The following is an 18793-nucleotide window of genomic DNA, read 5'->3' on the forward strand; positions in this document are numbered from 1 at the left end:
GCTGACACTGGAACCACAGCCAATGGGCAGGCTAAAATTGTGCTTTAAATCTAACCAAGTTGTTTGCCTTTTAAAATTAAAATATCAAAATTCTGGACAAGATTTAATTAAGACAACACATTTCATAATAAATTGTTAGTAATACCCAAGAACATGAAGCTCAGTGTCACATACCTATAACCTTAGCTACTCAGAAGGCTGATGGAGGAGGATTACAACAAGTTCAAGGCCAGACTCAGAAACTTAGATCTGTTTCAAAATAAAATAAGGAGTAGGGATATAGCTCAGGAGAGTGCTTGCCTTGCATGTGTGAGGTCCCAGCACTGCAAAAAAAAAAAAGCCAAGATATAACCCAAAATTACTAGGTAATGAAAAATCAGGAAAATTTCAACTTGCATTAAGAAGAAAATCAACAGGCGTGGATATCAAGAGGACCTAGATATTGCAATCATCTCCAAGAAATTTTAAACTAGTTATTATGTAAATGCTCTAAGATGCAATTGGGAACACACTTGAGAAAAACAGAAAAGTCTCAGCCAAAAAAAGAAAAAAAGATATATGAGAGAGAGAGAGCGCGCACCAAAAGAAGATTTTAAAGTTGAAAAATTCAATAAATGAAATCTTAAAAACTTTTCTAATGAGCTCAATAGCAAAATAGAGATGAGGGAGGAGCTGGGCATAGTGGTGAAAATCTGTAATCCCAGCAGCTAGGGAGTCTGAAGCAGGAGAATCGCAAGTTCAAAGCCAGCCTCAGCAACCTATGGAGTCTCAAAAAAACAAAAGGGGGAGAGAGGACTAGGGATGTGGCTCAGTGGTTAAGTGCCCCCTAGGTTCCATCCCTAGTACAAAAAAGAGATGAAAGAGGTAACAGTAAACTTGAACAGAGATCACAGAAATTATCTAATCTGAATATAGAGGGAAAAAAAGTGAAAAGAGTAATTAAACTGAACCCCAAACACCTATGAGATGATGATACAGCTGCAACAATTACGTCCTCAGAGTCCTAACAGGAAAGCAGAAACTATGTAGTGTTGAAAGGAAAAAAACTATCTGAAGAAGTATAGGCTGAAAATTTCACAAGTTTGGTGAAAGACAAAACCCACAGATTCAAGAAGTTCTGTGTAGTATATTAAATGGAAGTCCCCCAAAAGACATGTTTAAATCACAATCCCCAGAATCTGAGAATGTTATCTCATTAGAAAAAAGGGTCCCTACAAACATAATTAAATTAAGGATCTTAAGATGTGGATTATCATAGCTGGCTGGATTCTAAATCCAGTAACAAATGATTTTTTTTTTTTTAGAGAGAATTTTTAATATTTATTTATTTTTTTAGTTCTCGGCGGACACAACATCTTTGTTGGTATGTGGTGCTGAGGATCGAACCCGGGCCGCACGCATGCCAGGCGGGTGCGCTAGCGCTTGAGCCACATCCCCAGCCCCAACAAATGATCTTAAAAGAGAAAAGCAGAGGGAGATTTGAGACATACAGAGAAGGCCAGGTTAGGGTGGAAACAGAAATGAGTGACATGGTAATAAACCAGTCAAGCCTAGGAATGCCAAGCCACGAGAATTTGGAAGAGGCAGAGAACAGATTCTACCCTAAAAGTCCATAAGGGACTGAATTTCAGACTTCCTGTTTCCAAAACTATGAGAGAATGAATACTTGTGGTTTTAAACCACCCATTTTGTGGTACTTTGTTATGGCAGCCATAGGAAACTATTAATACATTCTCCCAATCCCCCCAAACAAAAAGAAATCAAGTATAGACATCACAAAGCGCTCAAAATTTAAAAAGAAAAAATATTTAAAGTATGCAGAGAACAGAACACATTATGTATAGAGAAATGACTATTCAAATCAGTGTAGGTTTCTTACTGAAACCATGCAGGCCAAAAGAGAGAGTGACAACCTTTTACAACTGCTGAAAGAAAAAAAAAAAAACTGTGAACCCAGAATCCACAATCAGTAAGACTACCCTTCAGGAACAAAGATGAAATAAAAGCACTCTCCATTAAAGTAAAACTTTGCTGGGGATATACTTTCTATAAAAAGAATTGCCAAGAGAACTTCAGAGAGAGGGTATGTTACACCAGAGAGAAGATGAGCAACAGAAATGGTAACTATTGGATAATAATAGACTATTTTCTTGAGTTCTTCAAAATATATTTGAAGGTTGTAAGCAAAAGATATAACATGGTCCTTTGATATTTTCCCCCAATGTTTAGAGTTATTACACATGATTACATAAAGGAGGACTTAAATAGTGATAAATTTTCTACACTAGTTAAGTAGACTGACAAACTATAAATATATTGTGATCACCAAAGTACCCCCATTCTCTCTCTCACACATACACACCAAAGAGATAGCCAAAAATCACAATAGATAAATTAAAATGGAATACAACAAACAGTCTCATAATCCAAAAGAAGAAATAGGGAAAAAAGAGAAGAGTTAGAAAACAAATTATACAATGAATTCAACAGAGAATTACATTAAATGTAAATGGTCTAAATACATCAATTAAAAACAGAAATTGTGAGAATACATAAAAATGCATGACCCAACTATGTGCTACCTAACCATAAACTACAAATATTTTGATATAGGTTAAGTAAAAAAATGGGAAAAGATACCATACAAATACTAATCCAAAGAAAGCAGGAGTATTAGTACTAAAATAAATATGGCAAGGAAAATTATGGGGAACAGAGAGGAGCATTACATAATGATGCAGGGCCAATCTGCCATGAAGACATTCTATTCCTAAGTATAAATGTACTTAATGACAGAGCTTCAAGTGACATGAAGCAAATGCCAAATTTACAGTCTCTTCAAGAAAGATACATATGATTCTATTTAGATGTCATTTTTAAAGATAAAATGTAGTGATAGAGAATAGACTGGTTGGTGGTTGCTAGGAGTTTAGGGTTAGGGCCAGGAATATATGATTATAAAAGAATAAAATAGCAAAAGAGTGTTTTTTTTTTTTTTGTGGGGGTGGGGGGGGGGTGTTGGACCACTCGTATCCTGACTATGGTGGTTATGTGAGTCTAATCATATGTTCAAATTCACCAAACTTAAAAAAAAAAGTAAATTTCTTAAAGCAAAATTAAAATGCAAGAGAAAATATAGAGTAGGTACTGTTTGAATTTGAATCCTGTTTCAGTACTAACTGGGCAACCAATACAAAGTTAAAACTTTCTTTTGGCCTTGGTTTCCTCATTGGTAAGGTGAGAATGATGGTGGTACTTCTCACAGCTTATTGGGAGCATTAATAAGTCATAAGAAAGCATTTCTTACAGTTCTCAGCCTGTTGCCTGATAGTAAGTGGGCTATAAATATGACTTAATGACTATCCCATTGTCATTATGTTTCAAGGATCCTTTTGGTTATAAATAACTGCATCATATAATTAATCTGTGATGCTGAACCAGTTAACCTACAGAGTGGTTGATAAATCACAAGACCATAAGACATTTTAATGGCTCATTCTTCTTGTTGTATTTGGTCTGAGGCATATGGTTTAGTCCAGATCAACTTTAATGTCCTAATCAACTTTAATGTTTCAATTTCTGACACTGGTCTAATTATAAGTTTGGTCTAATTATAATTTGATTCATCTAGAAGATTTTTGGAAAGTTTGAAAAATATAGGTACAAAGGATTGTCTAGAAAACAAAAAGTAACAGTTGACACAGATTATCTTTCATTCTAGTGAATTTCAAAAACTCTTAAAAATTATTATATCTGGATCTTGGGGTAGAGACCCATAATAGGGTCTCTCAATATATGACTAAAAAACCACTGCTTTGTAATTCATTCTCCTAGGATGCTTGTTAAAACTAAAAATTCTCACTACTGAATCAGAATTTCTGGTGGCTACCAATTTCACTTTTTAACAGTCACCAGGTGATTTTTTTATACATACTAAAGTATAAGATCTACTGGGTCACAGACTAAAATAGCTATTTGCTAGCATTTGGTTTTTAATGAGTTTTATGGAGATACATGCTGAAATACAACTTTGTCTGTATTACTCATTCTACTATTACCCACCAAGATCAAAAAGATAACAGGAAAACAATCAGCTATTCTAGACCACATTATTAAACAATTTCACTAGAAATCTGCCTAGAACATTTCAACATTTACTTGCACTGCATGCAGTTAGGACCTCATGTTGCCAACCTGAGGCACTGACCAATAAAGTGGTGCATGAGATGGCCACGGATACACATGATTTCCCAATACATGAACCTTTCCTTTCACCTCTTCTTCTTTATATAATCATATATATAATAGCTCTATACACTTCTGTTCTTTGCTCTTTTTTATTCCAAGTTTATTTTTTCATTCTTGTCCTCATGGCCCTCCCCTTTTTAAATATAGAAAGATAATTCAGTGACTGAGGATACAAATAATGTTTAACAAGACAATGGGCAACTTTAAAAAAAAACAACCTAAATTCATTGATAGAAAAACTGTCAAAATATATTGGTAAGTTAATGAAAAAAGTAAAGTTCAGAAAAGTATAAGAAGCTACATTTCATTTTAAAAAGGAAAACAATACTTATTTATATTTACCTAAAGACACTTTGGAATAATAAATAAAAACCTAACAAAGTGATTACCCAGATGGGAACAGAGTGTGGTACCAGGGAGGAAGGATGAACTGGGGATGAGATCAAGAATTGTGAGGGGAAGGGAGGGGACACAGGGGCAGAAAAGATGGTGGAATGAGATGGACATCATTACCCTAAGTACATGTATGAAGACAGGAATGGTGTGAATATACTTTGTATACAACCAGAGATATGAAAAATTGTGCTCTATATGTGTAATATGAACTGAAATGCATTCTATTGTCATTTATAACAATTATAATTTAAAACAAATAAATAAATAGATGAACAAAAAGAATTGTCTTTAAGTGTAGGTTGTTTTGATGTGACTCATGGAAACACATTGCCTATGACCTAAACTATATACATTTAAAGGGGGAAAAAAGAGAACATCAGCTTGATCGTAAGGCAAATTCAACTTCTGTTCATTTTTCATTCTATTTACTTTATCTTGCCTTTCCCTTAAATTAAATCACCACTCTTTTTAGTTTCTTCTGTCTCCTTCTTGTATTACCTATGAAAATACAGGCATATACATGTATATTTTCCCCCAGTTTCCTACATTAACTGCAATACAGCGTACAGACATTATTTTGCATCTTTTTTTCCACTTCACAGTACATATACTGGTTACTGGTCTCTCACACAGAAAGCCTACTTTCTCCCCCTAGCTGTTTAATAATACATTAAATAGATGTTTATTTAACACGCTTCCAACTAATAGATACCTGAATTGTATCCATTTATTCACTATTGCCAAAAATGTTGTAAAGAATAATTTTATAAACACCTAATTTTGTATGAATGCAGCACCAATTCCTAGAAATAAGACTGAAGGTTCAAAGCTAAATGCACTAATTTTAATAGATACCATCACTTGCTCTTCATAAGGACTGCATAATTTTGTAATAGTGTCTGTCTTTCCATTTCAATAAAGCCTATTAACAAATATTTGGATTTTTGCCAATCTGCAGGTTAAAAACACAATGTCTTGGAGTTTTATCTTATGTTTCCCTAAGTAAATCTGAATATCAGTTCATGTGTTTATGGTCCAACCAAATTTCTTTTTGTTGCTCTATCATTCAGACTTGCTCCTTACTGACTATGTGAATTTTGGCAAGTTCTAGTCCCTATATCTCAGGTCCTGAACAAAAGACATAAAATGATTACAGCACTGGCCCAAGAACTTCCGCAAAGATTACATGAAAGTAACAAAACCAAAAAAAACATGGAGTGCTTGATATGTGCCAGACATGTCAAGAGACCAGTGTGGCCATTACCCTTAACAATCCTGAAACTCATTTCTCTTCCTCCTGCTCTATCATATTGCCCATTTTCCCTCATCTCCTGTTATCACTAAAAAGACAAACAGAAAAACAGAGACAATTTATTGAAGGCTTATTATGTACTAAATTCCACATTAGGAGTTTTACATGTAACATCTCATAGATCTTTGTAAGACACTAGAAGTATTCTGAGGAAAAAAAGGAAGATTCACAGTGGCTAAGTATGTCATCCTAGGCCCTAAGTCTCATAGGAAGCAATGCTAAGAATCTAACTGCAGTCTGTCTGATTCTTAAGTCTCTACTTCTTTTGATCATGCCATGTTTTCTTAAATATAAGGACAAGAATGTCACAGTACTAGCTCTGTGGTGTTACTGACATACTTACAGGGGCATTTCTGTATTTTCCGAGGCTAGCAAATCCACATTTGAATGAAGACTGGGATTCAAGTTGTTTCTTACAATAGGACTTGGAGAACTGAAACCTAGAAACACAAAATGAACTTCTTTGGTTTTTGAAACCCGTTTTCAATCACTTGCCAGATTTTCCAGTTTAAAAAAAAAAATTCAAAGAGATTTAGATATTTCTGTCACCACAAAAATCACAGAATTTCCTTTAAAAGAGATTTAAAAGCAACATTTGTGAGAGGGAGATGACAGAGGGACAGACATTTCCTGCCACAAAAAGAGGGTAGAAAGGAAACAAATATCATTTACTGAGTTTTCTGCCATCTCATGCTGTTCTAGAATGAAAAGGATTTTATATGACTTGCTCTGCCCATTTCATAGAAAAATTTTACGGTTTATATGGAGCTCAATCCTCACCTCTAAGTACTTCCTATAATGTTGAGACTCCCTAATAGGAACAATTACTCTCCCCTCTGGAAAATTCCTGATCAAAACCCAACAAAATTCTCTAACGCAAGTGATTCCACACACCATCCTGGCCTATATGAGCAGACAGCCAATATTTTAGAAATGAAGTGAGTTATAAGAAAACCACAAATTCTGGGGTACCAAATATCTTTGCATTAGAAACACAAGATAATGTAAGGGGAAGATGAACTGATTTTGTAGTATTTTTTTACCATCCTTATTTTCATAATTTACCAATACTTGAGAATAAGGATCACAGAGGACAACAAATAAACTAGATAAGACAGGTAGCCCCAAGCTTACAAATATATCTTGCAAAAGTTATTTCATTTACCCTCACACAACTCTTTAAGGCAACCATTTTTACCTTTTTTTTTTTTTTAAAGGAAGAATATGTCAAAGGTCAAGTGACTAAGAGGTGGCAGAATTGGGATTTGAACTTGGACTCCTGTCTCTAACCTGTTTTTCCCTCCTCATTTCACAATCACATGAATCATGCCTTGTAATTCCTGAATTTCCTGTCTGCATCAAATATTACCTTACCTGGTGCTGGGGTACAGCAGAGAAACCCAACGATAATACTGTGTGGATTCAGAAGAGATTTAAATACTGGCTACTGAGCTGGACACCTCTACCAAGCAGGCCAGGTGAATTCCTTGAGATTCTAAGCCAGTGGGATGAATTTCCAAGACCTCCTCCCCAAGACATATTCCCTTCCTATACTGGGTTTGACCCAATCATTTGCCAGGAAGTAACTGCATCTGCTGATACAGTGCTCTGATATTCACACTGACTTCAGTCCTTCTCAGGAGCCATTTAATCATGAAATCAAGGAGAAATGTTTCACATCAAGCTCTTCTGCTGATCTGAAAAGGCCCAACTGCTTATTTACTTAAGTTTGAAAGCTGAGAATTCACGTTGCCGAGTTCTCCTTGAGTGGCCATTGACATCAGGGTGCTGGGACTTAAATCCAGGAGCTCACAAGATGGAGCGGAGGGCTCACTGGTAGTCTGAAAATAAGGCAAGCAAAAATGCCATTTAGAAAAATATGTCATGTAATTTATTGTGGCTTTTCCATCTCAGAATCTCTACTGGAGACAGAAGAACCCCATTTGGATGCACTGAAGGAAGAAGCCTCCATTCACTGAGTAGCCATGGTGAGTAACACCTCACCATCCACATGGATTTCTGTTTAACTACGGACTCTTCTCATGAACTTGTATTTAAGACAAATACCTAGAGCCATCAAACTACTTCAAATTGTCAGTGCATGTTTCCTCTTTTTAAAGATCTGTTTTATGTAAGCCTGGCTTCTTACTGTACAATTGGAAAAACATTCAATTATTTATTTTATAACATTTCTAATTACTTACATTGGTGGCTTCCATCTGGTTCGTATGTTGCTCCAAAAGCCTTTGCTGGTTTCGAATAAACCTGTTTGAATTAGCAAAATGCAGGTACTTAAAAAAAATAGATATGAGGATGTTACAAAATCTAACAATTATTAAATACAAAAGTATTTGGGATCAACGACAATTCCTTTTCAATTCATAATAAAATATTTTAATCACTTTTTTGCATTTTATAAAGTATTAACCACCTTAGAGAAAACTGAAAAAACAGAAAAACATTAAAAATAATAAAAATAAAAATCAGGATCCAAGACAGTGAACTAGGGTGAAGCAGCATTTCTCTAGCCCTGTGACCTGGGATTTGAGCAGCAGGAATACTGCTCCAGCAAGACGGGTAAAAGAGAGATTTCACTGAAACTCAAAACTGGACCAGTCAGAGTGCCCTAAAGACTTAGAAATGTCGGGTATATTAAACAAGGAAAAGGGACAAAGTTAGAGCTAAGCTGCTTGCAAGAGAATTAGCACACAAAGATGGAAAAAGCTGAGAAATGGATGGTCTTAAGTGTGGAAAAACCTGAGAGTGGAGGGGAAGCTTGCCCTAGGCCAATTCAGAGGCTGTTCAGCACAATAAACCCATGTTCACTGACAGCTGAGGCAGGATCCGCTTTGAGGCCACCACACTGCCAGCACCAACAGGAACCATTAACTTGGACCTGGGAGCTCAGGTGTCCTATCCAGGAGTTTGGGGCTGGGTCCAATACATAGTCTTAGCAGACAACAGCCGCCTGACCTAGTCTGTGTCTACCAAATCTGGAGAAAAGCAGGCATAGAGAGCATTTTGCTGGGGAAATACAAGTCAGGGAGGCTAGGGAGAGCCCAGCACCCTAACCCCTGTGAGTCCTGCAGCTGGTCCTAGGAGGGGTTGGGAATTTGAACCTGCGGGGTGTGACTGCATGATCAGGGTCTGAGCCCAGGAGAAACAACAGAAGTGGCAAAGGACTGTCTCCAGTGTCCCAGGAGTGGAACCCTGGGGAGGCTCCTGGGGTAGTCTCCCAGCATAGATCAGCAACTGCTGGGCTCTAGACATGTGTATATTTAATACCTCCAGACAACTGGCCACGCATAAAGCACCTGGGGCCTCACTAGACCTAAGCCCCACCCCTGGGAGCTCAATATATAGGAACTCCTCTCACAGAACTTAGCAATGACTTCACCCTGGGAATGGAGCTGACAGTACTTCCCATATCATCCTACATCACACAGCCCAGAGGGAAGCTGAGAAGTTTCAAACTCCAACTGGCATCTTGGTGAGCAACACAATAAAAAGAAAAGATTTGACAGCCTGGGGCCCCTACCCTTTCATTCAGTACATACCTCAAGAAGAAAGAAAAAGAAAGTTGCCAAAACTCAAAGTGGTTCAAAGACTTAGAGGTTAGACAAGAAAACCTACACCTCTTAGAAAAATATAGGCACAACACTCCCTCAGGTTGGCTTAGAACTCGACTTCCTCAACAGGTTCCTAAAGCTCAAGAAGTAAAATTTAAAAAAATTAATAAATGAGATGGTATCAAACTAAACAGCTTCTTCACAGCAAAGGAAACAATAAAGAATATGAAGAGAGAGCCTAGAGAATGGGAGAAAATTTTCCCACTTGTACCTCAGTTAAGGCATTAATTTCCAGGATAAACAAAGAACTCTAAAAAGCACCAAAAAAACCCAAATAACCCAATCAACAAACAGATACTTCTCAAAAGAAGATATATGGTCAACAAATATATTTTTAAAAAAGTTCAACATTTCTAGCAATTACAGAAATGGAAATTAAAACTACACTGAGATTTTATCTCACTCCAGTCAGAATGGCAACCATCAAGAATACAAGTAACAATAAATGATGGTGAGGATGTGGGGGGGGGGGAAGTACACTCATGCATTGCTGGTGGGACTGCAGATTGGTACAACTACTCTGGAAAGTAGTATAGAGATTCCTCAGAGAACCAGAAATGGAACCACTATTTTACCTAGTTATCTCACTCCTTAATATATACCCAAAGTACTTAAAAACAGAATACTACATTGATGCAGCCACATCAATGTTTATAGAAGTTCAATTCACAATAGCTAAGCTATGGAACCAACCTAGATGCCCTTAAACAGATGAATGGATAAAGAAAACATGGTATGTATACACAATGGAATATTACTCAGTCATAAAGAAGAATGACTGTATGACATCTGCCAGAAAATGGATGGATCTGGAGACTATCATGCTAAGTGAAATAAGCCAATCCTAAAAACCAAAGGCGAATGTTCTCTCTGATATGTAAATATTAATACATAACAAGGGAGGATTGCAGAAGAACAGAAGTTCAGTAGATTAGACCAAAGTAGATTTGTCTAAAGGGGAATGAAGGGAAGGGGTGTGGAAAAGAAATAGGAAAGATAGTGTAATGAATCTTTTTTATGTACATATATAAATATACCATAGTGAATCCCCACATCATGTACAACCACAAGACTGGGGTCCTAATTAGAATAATATATACTCCATGTCTATATGTCAAAATATACTCTACTGTCAAGGATAACTGAAAAGAACAAATTTTTTAAAAAAAGGAAGAAAGAAAGTCGGAAACAGACAACATACATATATTCTCATTGACTATTTTGACCATCACAAAGGAAACTACTCCTTAATTTTTCATCAAAATTTTCTTGTTTTGAATGTGTACTAAAGGATTCATGAACTTTTATTCATATACATATTTTTTCTATCCTCTGAAATATAAATGAAAGAAATACAAAATCTTTTCAATGAAATAATATGAGATAATTTCCCAAACTTTAAGAATAAATGGTAAAATCAAACACAGGAGGCATAGAGGACTCCAAATTTATAAAATTACAATAGACCAAACCCAAGTCACATTATTATGAAAATGCCTAACATACAGAATAAGGGCAAAATTTTAAAACATGCTATAGAAAAAATATAGGTTACATTTAGGGATAAACCAATCCAGATCTCAGTTGATTTCTCAACCCAGACCCTGAAAGCTAGGAAGTCTTAGACTAACATATACCAAGGTCTGCAAGAAAATGGATGCCAAGAAAGAATACCACAGTCCACAAAAGTAAGCTTCAGAATTGAGGATCAAATACAAAGCCTTCCACAGAAAAGGAACCAATAAAAAATTAAAAATCACATCACTAAGAAATTTATTAATATTATGTATATTTCCTCCAGTATTTCTTACAATAAATTTAATTTTAAACAGTTGAAATTACACTTTACATAATTTTATATACTAATTCAATTGTGTTGTGAGTTATTCAGAACTATAATTTTAATAGCTATAACATTTTACCACATGAATCTATCACTCCTTTAACCATCTTATTCTCAAATACTTAAGCTATTACTTATTTTGCCTTTATAAATGTTTGTCCAGAACAATTAAAATACATTTAAAGTAACCTATGTTTCACTGTTTATTTCTATTTCTGTAAGACACTTGATACCTTCCAAAAATATTAACCTTTTGTATCTCTGACTTAATTTTACATTGTGTAGGTATTGAGGATAAAGGCAGAAGAGTTGAATTAGTAGAGAAATCCTTGTCCAAAGTACAGCTGTCACTATTATTCCATAGAAACTAAGAGACAATGGACATGACTTCCTAAACCTCAGTTCTCCATTTGCTAAAAGGGAATAACAATATTTGAACTACTTCAGAAATCTGTTTTCAGGGGCTGGGGATATAGCTCAGTAGCTCACTGATAAAGAGCTTGCCTAGCATGTGTGAGGCTCCAGGTTCAATCCTTAGTAAAAGTAGAAGAAATTTATTTTCAGGGTCAAAAATAGATAAATAGATACACAGATAATCCAGGTAGATGAAGGTGGAGACCCTTCTGTAGTAAACATCCAGTATGACCATTAGGACACACTGACTTCATGAGTCTTACGGTCTCAAAGTTTACACTGCATCTGAGTATGCACTAGGTTTAAGGATTTTTCTAAAATATATGCTTTTTAATGTCTTCTACTTTTAGTTTTGACTTCTTTGTTGCATTACTCAGTTATGTGTGAGGTAGGAACAACGTTCCCAGATCAAGCTGTAGGTAACTGATATCAATTTCTTTATTTTCAAAACTATCCCCTGGAAGCACTGAGTGAGGAATTGGATTTAGGGAATGTTGGAATAAGATGAATGTACTTTGTATGAGGGATGAAGGGGAATCTTTGGGGGATCACTGGACTGATTGGGATAGGCAGAATAATAACCCCTCCAAATGTATCTCTGTCCTACTCAACAAAACCAGTGAATGTATTAGGTTATGCTGCAAGGGGACATTAAAGGTTGCAAATGGAATGAAGCTGACCAGTGAGCTGACCCTAACTGGGCATTTATCCTAAACAGTACAGAAGAGCCCAATGTAGTCACAAAAGTCCTTAAACTTGGAAGAGGAGGCAGAAGAGGAAGTAAGAGTGATACATGTAGAGTTCTGAACCAGGCATTGGCTTTGAAGACAGGGGAAAGGGGTCATGAGAAAAAGCAAGCAGTCTCTAGAAGTTGTAAACATAATCTCCTCCAGGGCCTCCAGAAAGAAAAACAGCCCTGACAACACCCAGGATTTAGCCTAACGACATCCACTGGTACTCCTGACCTGGAGAATTCATTTATTATCCTATGATAATAAATTTGTGTTGTTTTAAGCCACCAGGTCCATGGTCACTTGTTACAGCAGCCGAAGAAAACTAAAACACAGGTCTGTATTTTTTCTAGAGGCAAGAATTTCTCTCTGGATCTCAGGACTCAAGCGTTTATCACACAACTTACCACAGTCACCTTGGCACACGTGGTTCAAAGCTGAACCAGAACCTAGTGTTCACAGAAGTAACCCCATTCCCTGATATCTAGACCAAATAAACTCTCTCCCGACGGAGGAGACCTTTAGGCACTGGACTTACGGTCTGCAATAGAATCCTCCCAAATAAAAACCAGGACAGAACTAGACTGGAAAACACATGGTTTTCCTTGGATATTTCTCTGCTTACCAAGATTTACACCATACAAAAATAAACACAGGATGAGGACTGTGAATTTCTTTAGTGCTAAGAAAGAGAGCAAGGTTCGCATTATCAGTCAATGCCCCCTCATCTTTTCTTACAAACAGCTGCTGTCCTGGTAGGCAGCAAAGGAAGAACCTACCCTTCTACAGGTGCTGGTTTTATTTCACCGATTCTCTTTTTTTATGCCTCGCTCTTCATCTGCTAGCTAGGAATACAGCCACTGTACATTTAAACATTCCAAGTAATTCTCCTCAGGGATGTGTCTTTAAGGGCACCTAGTAAATCACTTAAACTGGGAGGAACACCTCTGGCATTTAGTGAAGAGAAGCCACACAAGGGAAAACTGTCCCTTGCAGAATGCCACACGTACTGAGAAAAAAAGGATATAGAAAAAAGTGTCCCCCATTGGGCACTGTTGTGAGGACACTGAGTGAATGGTGCAACTGTGACCGAAAGAGGGCCAAGGAAGGGACACCATCAGCATACCTCTCGTATCCAAGGATGGCATTATTCAAATCCTCATTCACTTGAATCAGCTCAACAGTTACATCTTCGTTCTCCACCACCACAAGCAGGTCCATGATCCTCTCCTGCATCTCCCGACATGTCTTGTAAAGTTTCTGTCAAAGAAAGGAGAATCATTTCTTCTTCCATTCTAGGCTCTATAGACACAACATGCCAGTCTACATATACATGTGATCACCTCAGGCCAAGTCACCTGTGAGAGTCTACAAGGTGTTCAACTGTGGAAAGTGCATCTTTCCTATTGGAAGGCAATGAGATATAAAAATGCTTTTATTTTTCTCTGAAAGCCAAAATGGGTGTCCTAAGGACAATACGGTACACCAGAAGCAATGCTTGGACTACAAATTAGAGGTGCTGTATGGGAATTCTAGATGTAGTACTTACTACCTATGCCATGTTGGGGGAAAAATATTACTCTTTTCTAAATCTCAGTTTCTCATTGATAGATAAAAAATAACCATTTGCTCCATCTGCCTCAAGGGTTGACATAAAAATGAAATGAAATGTACATAATGAGGAACTCTATAACTAGGAAGCACAAACATAAAATGTTATTGTTGTTATTAGTGATGGGAGAAGAAGTAGTTAAAAAACATTGACAGTGGTATAATTTTACTTCCTGTTATGCTGTACTTAAACACTAAGAGTTTATAGGCATATCACATTCCAGTGTAAACACTACCAGGATTAAAAAACTCCTCACAGGTAATAACCTTATTGAGATACCTAGAATCGCTGCAGTGAGCCACAACCACCATGCTCCAAATCAGTATCTTTCTCACAAGCATTAGAGGCACCTAAAACACACTTACTGATTCCATAATCTCCAGGACTTGGGGTCCAAGGATCTATACTTTTAAACAAGCACACCAAAAAGTTTCTTATGTACACTGACACTTGAAAAGTGCCACCTTACAACTGACTTCCTTCTAGGCAAACCTCCAATAAACCTGAAGTGAATCCAACTAATGTTATTATCTCCTCCGCCCTACCTTGGCTAGAATTTGCCTGTGTAACATTGCCAACATTAGCCAAAAGCACAGGGCTGATCCTCCTCTTACAGTGAATGCAACCCAAGTTGCTTACGCATCACACAATTAAACAATCTGACATTTTCCCCTCAAGAAATAGACTACTGAAAAATTAATGCTTCACGAGACCATTTAGAATCTCAAACAATCTATATTACAAGACTCCTGAGAGGAAATCTCTAAATAAATAAATCGACCTTTTAATAACTGGCATTTAGACTAAGAGATAAAAGCCACTACCCTCCACAAAATCATAAAAATATTTAGAACACAGATGAAATGAAAAGGGAAAAACAAGGAGGGAATCAGACAGATAGCTGAGAGTGGGTATTAATACTTCCAATGTGTAGCCAGAAAAACTGTCCTATTTGCTAATGACATGGCCACCATCAGCCATGGCATGGTGTGGGGGTCAAAATTTTTCTTAAAGCTCTAGATATTAAATATTTTGTTTTGAGGAGCATCTAGTCTGTTGAAAGTTCTGAACTCTGTCATTATGGTGTGAAAACAACCCTAGAAAACAAGAGATGGTTGTGACAAACTTCTAATAAAACAAAAGACAAATGGTAGGCTACATGGAAAGAGAAAGGACTACAGATGCAATAGGCTAAAAGTAGATCCAGTATACATACCTGCTATGGAATTTAGAGAAATGAGGCTAAAACTTAACAGTGGGCTTGTTTCTCCCCACATCTATAACAGCAATAACAACCATTTTGCAGGGTTATTGTAAGTACAGGAAATGACTATCTGAAGCCCCACAACGTCTAGTATACAGTGAGTAGCCACGACATATTACATTGGTGACTAGAAGCTCATCTCAATAATTAATACAATCCTCTAATTCTTGCACCATCATCTAGGAACCCAATATCATGCAAAGCAGAGAACCAAGAGCATCTACTTCCCTGATGAATGAGAACGCTTCCTTTGTTCTTGCTTTAAAGGGTACAGCAATTGTTCCTCTTGTTGCTCACTGGCAGCCTTGCTAGAACAAGGTCAAGATCAAGGAAATACAATGGGTGTTAGATGCCCATGACAAAAATGTAGAAATTAATTTGAAATGAATTTGCAGCCAACATCAATAGCCCCCAGTCATAAGAAGACCCTCCCTTTGCCCTTTCAAGAGCCAGATGGAATGGAAACATGAAAGGAACATCACATCTCTCAGCAGGTTTGCAAAGCAGAATGGGGAAAAACCTCTTCAAAAGCCAGCCCACTCTGATCTTTGCAATTGATGTCTGTCTCAGAGGAGGGCTGCACCACCTGGAAACAGCAGAGACCAAGCACCATGGACAAAAAAGATGGGTCAGAGTTCCTCACAGTCGGAACCTGCAGGGCTGTGGACACAGGGAGCCATGGGGAATGAGTCAAGAATGACAGGTGCTAATACAAGTGTCACTGACAGAGCCCCTGGAATCACCTCCTTTTATTATAAAGGCAAAGTCAGACTTCCAAGTTAGGATGAATTTAACAATGAATTCAAAAAGCTTTGGAGCAAAACAAAAAGGAGCTCATTAAGAGCTTCCTCTTCCGACATCCAGATGGCTCTTAATCCTCCACAAAGCTTTCAGGAATTAAGGAAGGAGATCCCTCTGAACTTTCAGAACAAACTACAGTTGACCTACGTTTACCAAGACAGGGCCACACACTAAAAACAGAAAGAAAAATGTACAAACAGGAAATAGTGTGTTTGCATTAAAGAATCTCTATAAAGAGTATCTGTGTGGCGACATCCCTATCATCAGCCCATAACATATTTTTCCTCTCCCAGGGCTTCCAACCCCAACTGCAAGAGATTGAGAGGATGCCTCTATCTGCTAAAAAAGAAAAACTCTCCCACACTCCAAAATGAAACATTTATCAGCTTAAATCAATTGTTCACACAGTTGTTCCTCATACACACCTCAGCTGAATGATGAACTGTCAATAGAATCTTCAGATCATCATTGGAACTCTTTGACTCTTTTGCCCCATTAAATATTGTCAACATCTTATTTTCCTAATACCTATGTCTTCAATAAATCCTTCTGTTCTATGTAACTTCCTTTGTCCTAAGTCACTCATTTTTCAACAAAGTGCATTGATCTATTCAACTGATGGTTAATAACCTCACTCAGTGTGCCAAGCGTGTAATATAAATATGCATAACTCCATGAAGCACTGTAATGGCTTTACAAGGATAGGCCTTGGTTACTGCCTTCAAGTGACTTTCTAACTAGTTCAGAGCTAATTTCATACCTACAGGAAAAGACAGTCCGTTAGGGTGGCCATGGTTGTGCATGCCTATCATCCCAGCAACTAGGAAGGCTGAGGCAGGAGGAGTGCAAGTTTGAGGCCAACCTTGGCAACTTAGTGCAACCCTGTCTCAAAAGTAGAAATAAAAAGGGTGAATGAATGAATTAACGAACAAATAATTTTAAAAAGAAAATAGGTTAGCCTTCTACCCTAGAAAAGTCAGCCCTTGGTTCACAATGAGAAAGGAGCTGGCATCAAGGATAGAACACAGGCTTAGGAGAATACAGTTCTCATTCCCCTCCCTGCTTACTACTAGTGGGTGGGCAAGCCATCCCTCTTCTAAATATGCAGCTTCGTCTGTGAAGAAAGGGACATGGACTCCATGACATGAAAAGTCCTTTCCAAGGATAAAGACTTGGTCAGAGGAGGGTGATTTTTCTTTCTTCCTTTTTTTTTTTAAACTGGTTTATAGATCATCCTCTCATGATCATCTGAGCTCTCTTGATTCCACAAAAGACCAAAATATTTTCTTCGTTTGGTCTACTGGGAAGAGGCAAAAGGTAAGAAAGACTAAAGTGGGAGGTCCTGAGAAAGTTGGTTTCTCAAGATAAGAGGAATGTGCCCAAGGCCAAATGCACAATGGGCAAGAAAACACATACAGGAAACGGGTGTTGCAATTCTTCATACCTGTGGCCAGGGCAGACACCCACAGCTCATCACCACATACCTGAGACTGACTGCGGCCTCACACTCCCCCCCCCCCCAAAGGAAATCCAGTCCCTGCCCAGTTAAGCACAGTGAGTGATAAGAAACAGCATCTACTGCACAAAATGGTTTTATGGCCCAAAGGTCTAACAGAGTGCAGGAGCCCTGTGAATCAATAGCATTTCAGGATCTAATGGCTCAACATGGACTGGAGGAACAGAGAGGGAGTTCCAGGGAAATACATTAGATTTCAGATAGAAGGAAACAGGTAGGAAACAGGTTCCAAAGAAACAGAACAACCAGTAGAAGGTAACCTCAAACAGATAAAATTCTGGTTTTAACACTAACAAATGATAAGACTGTGGTCACTGGTTATGTGCTAGAAGAGCCAGACAATTCCCGAGTGGAGGCTTTCCTACGGCTGGCCACCTTTCTTTTGCCCTGCAGATCCACTGGCCACTTTCTGCCAGGGAAGCTGGCTTGTAGGGACCACACCACTAGGTCCGCTGCCCTCTGGTTTCTGACTGGATTCAGCTATCAGGACACAGGGGCGGGAAGCAGGAGGAGAATGAGGTCTGGATGGTTCCACTCCTTCTACCAACGACACTGCTATTGTCAAGGCTGCTCTCTCTGCATTATTTTTTCCTTTGGGTTCTTCCTCCCATCTGGCTGCCAACTCCTTCTAATGACCACTTGGGTTCATGCTGCAGCTTCTGGAAGCCCCAGCAGTTCTGAGGGCAGCAGCCAGGGAACTAGCACATCATCCTAAGTTCCTCCCTCTACTGATCCCAGTAGTGCAGATAGATGGGCAAACCTTTGACAAAGTAAAATGTAAAGAATTCCTTTGCTTCTCCATAGTTTACCTTTGGTTACTCTCCTTTTTTAGATCTTTAAGTCAGATAGGTTCCTTGTCCTTTCCCTCCATAGCAGGTGAGGAAATCAACCACAGCAGAGTTACTTAGATTTTAAAACTTCAAATATGGGTCAAAAGAAATTTGGAATAGCCTACCCTACACCAGATCTTTATCTGTTATTGTCAAAAAGCATGGGAAGAAAAATAAAGTTCCCCATCCAGCAGTCT

The 18793-nt window shown here is 37.9% G+C and overlaps 1 protein-coding gene across 4 annotated transcripts in view; it reads right to left on the minus strand.

The window, feature by feature from the left end:
- TOM1L1 (target of myb1 like 1 membrane trafficking protein) overlaps positions 1-18793 on the minus strand; it is a 42794-nt gene that overhangs the window by 7466 nt on the left and 16535 nt on the right. For all 4 annotated transcript variants that reach the window (XR_014019509.1, XM_081272636.1, XM_081272637.1 and 1 more), the window contains 4 exons: positions 13700-13833; positions 8161-8221; positions 7680-7797; positions 6300-6396 (listed from right to left, as the gene is read on the minus strand). Coding sequence is in view for 3 of the 4 variants with exons in the window: in XM_081272636.1 (XP_081128762.1) it covers positions 6300-6396; positions 7680-7797; positions 8161-8221; positions 13700-13833 (410 nt within the window). In the remaining variant the exon portion in view is untranslated. The remainder of the gene's footprint in view (positions 1-6299; positions 6397-7679; positions 7798-8160; positions 8222-13699; positions 13834-18793) is intronic.

This window comes from Spermophilus citellus (assembly GCF_964194105.1).
Source record: "Spermophilus citellus genome assembly, chromosome: 17".
Classification (NCBI taxonomy): domain Eukaryota; kingdom Metazoa; phylum Chordata; class Mammalia; order Rodentia; family Sciuridae; genus Spermophilus; species Spermophilus citellus.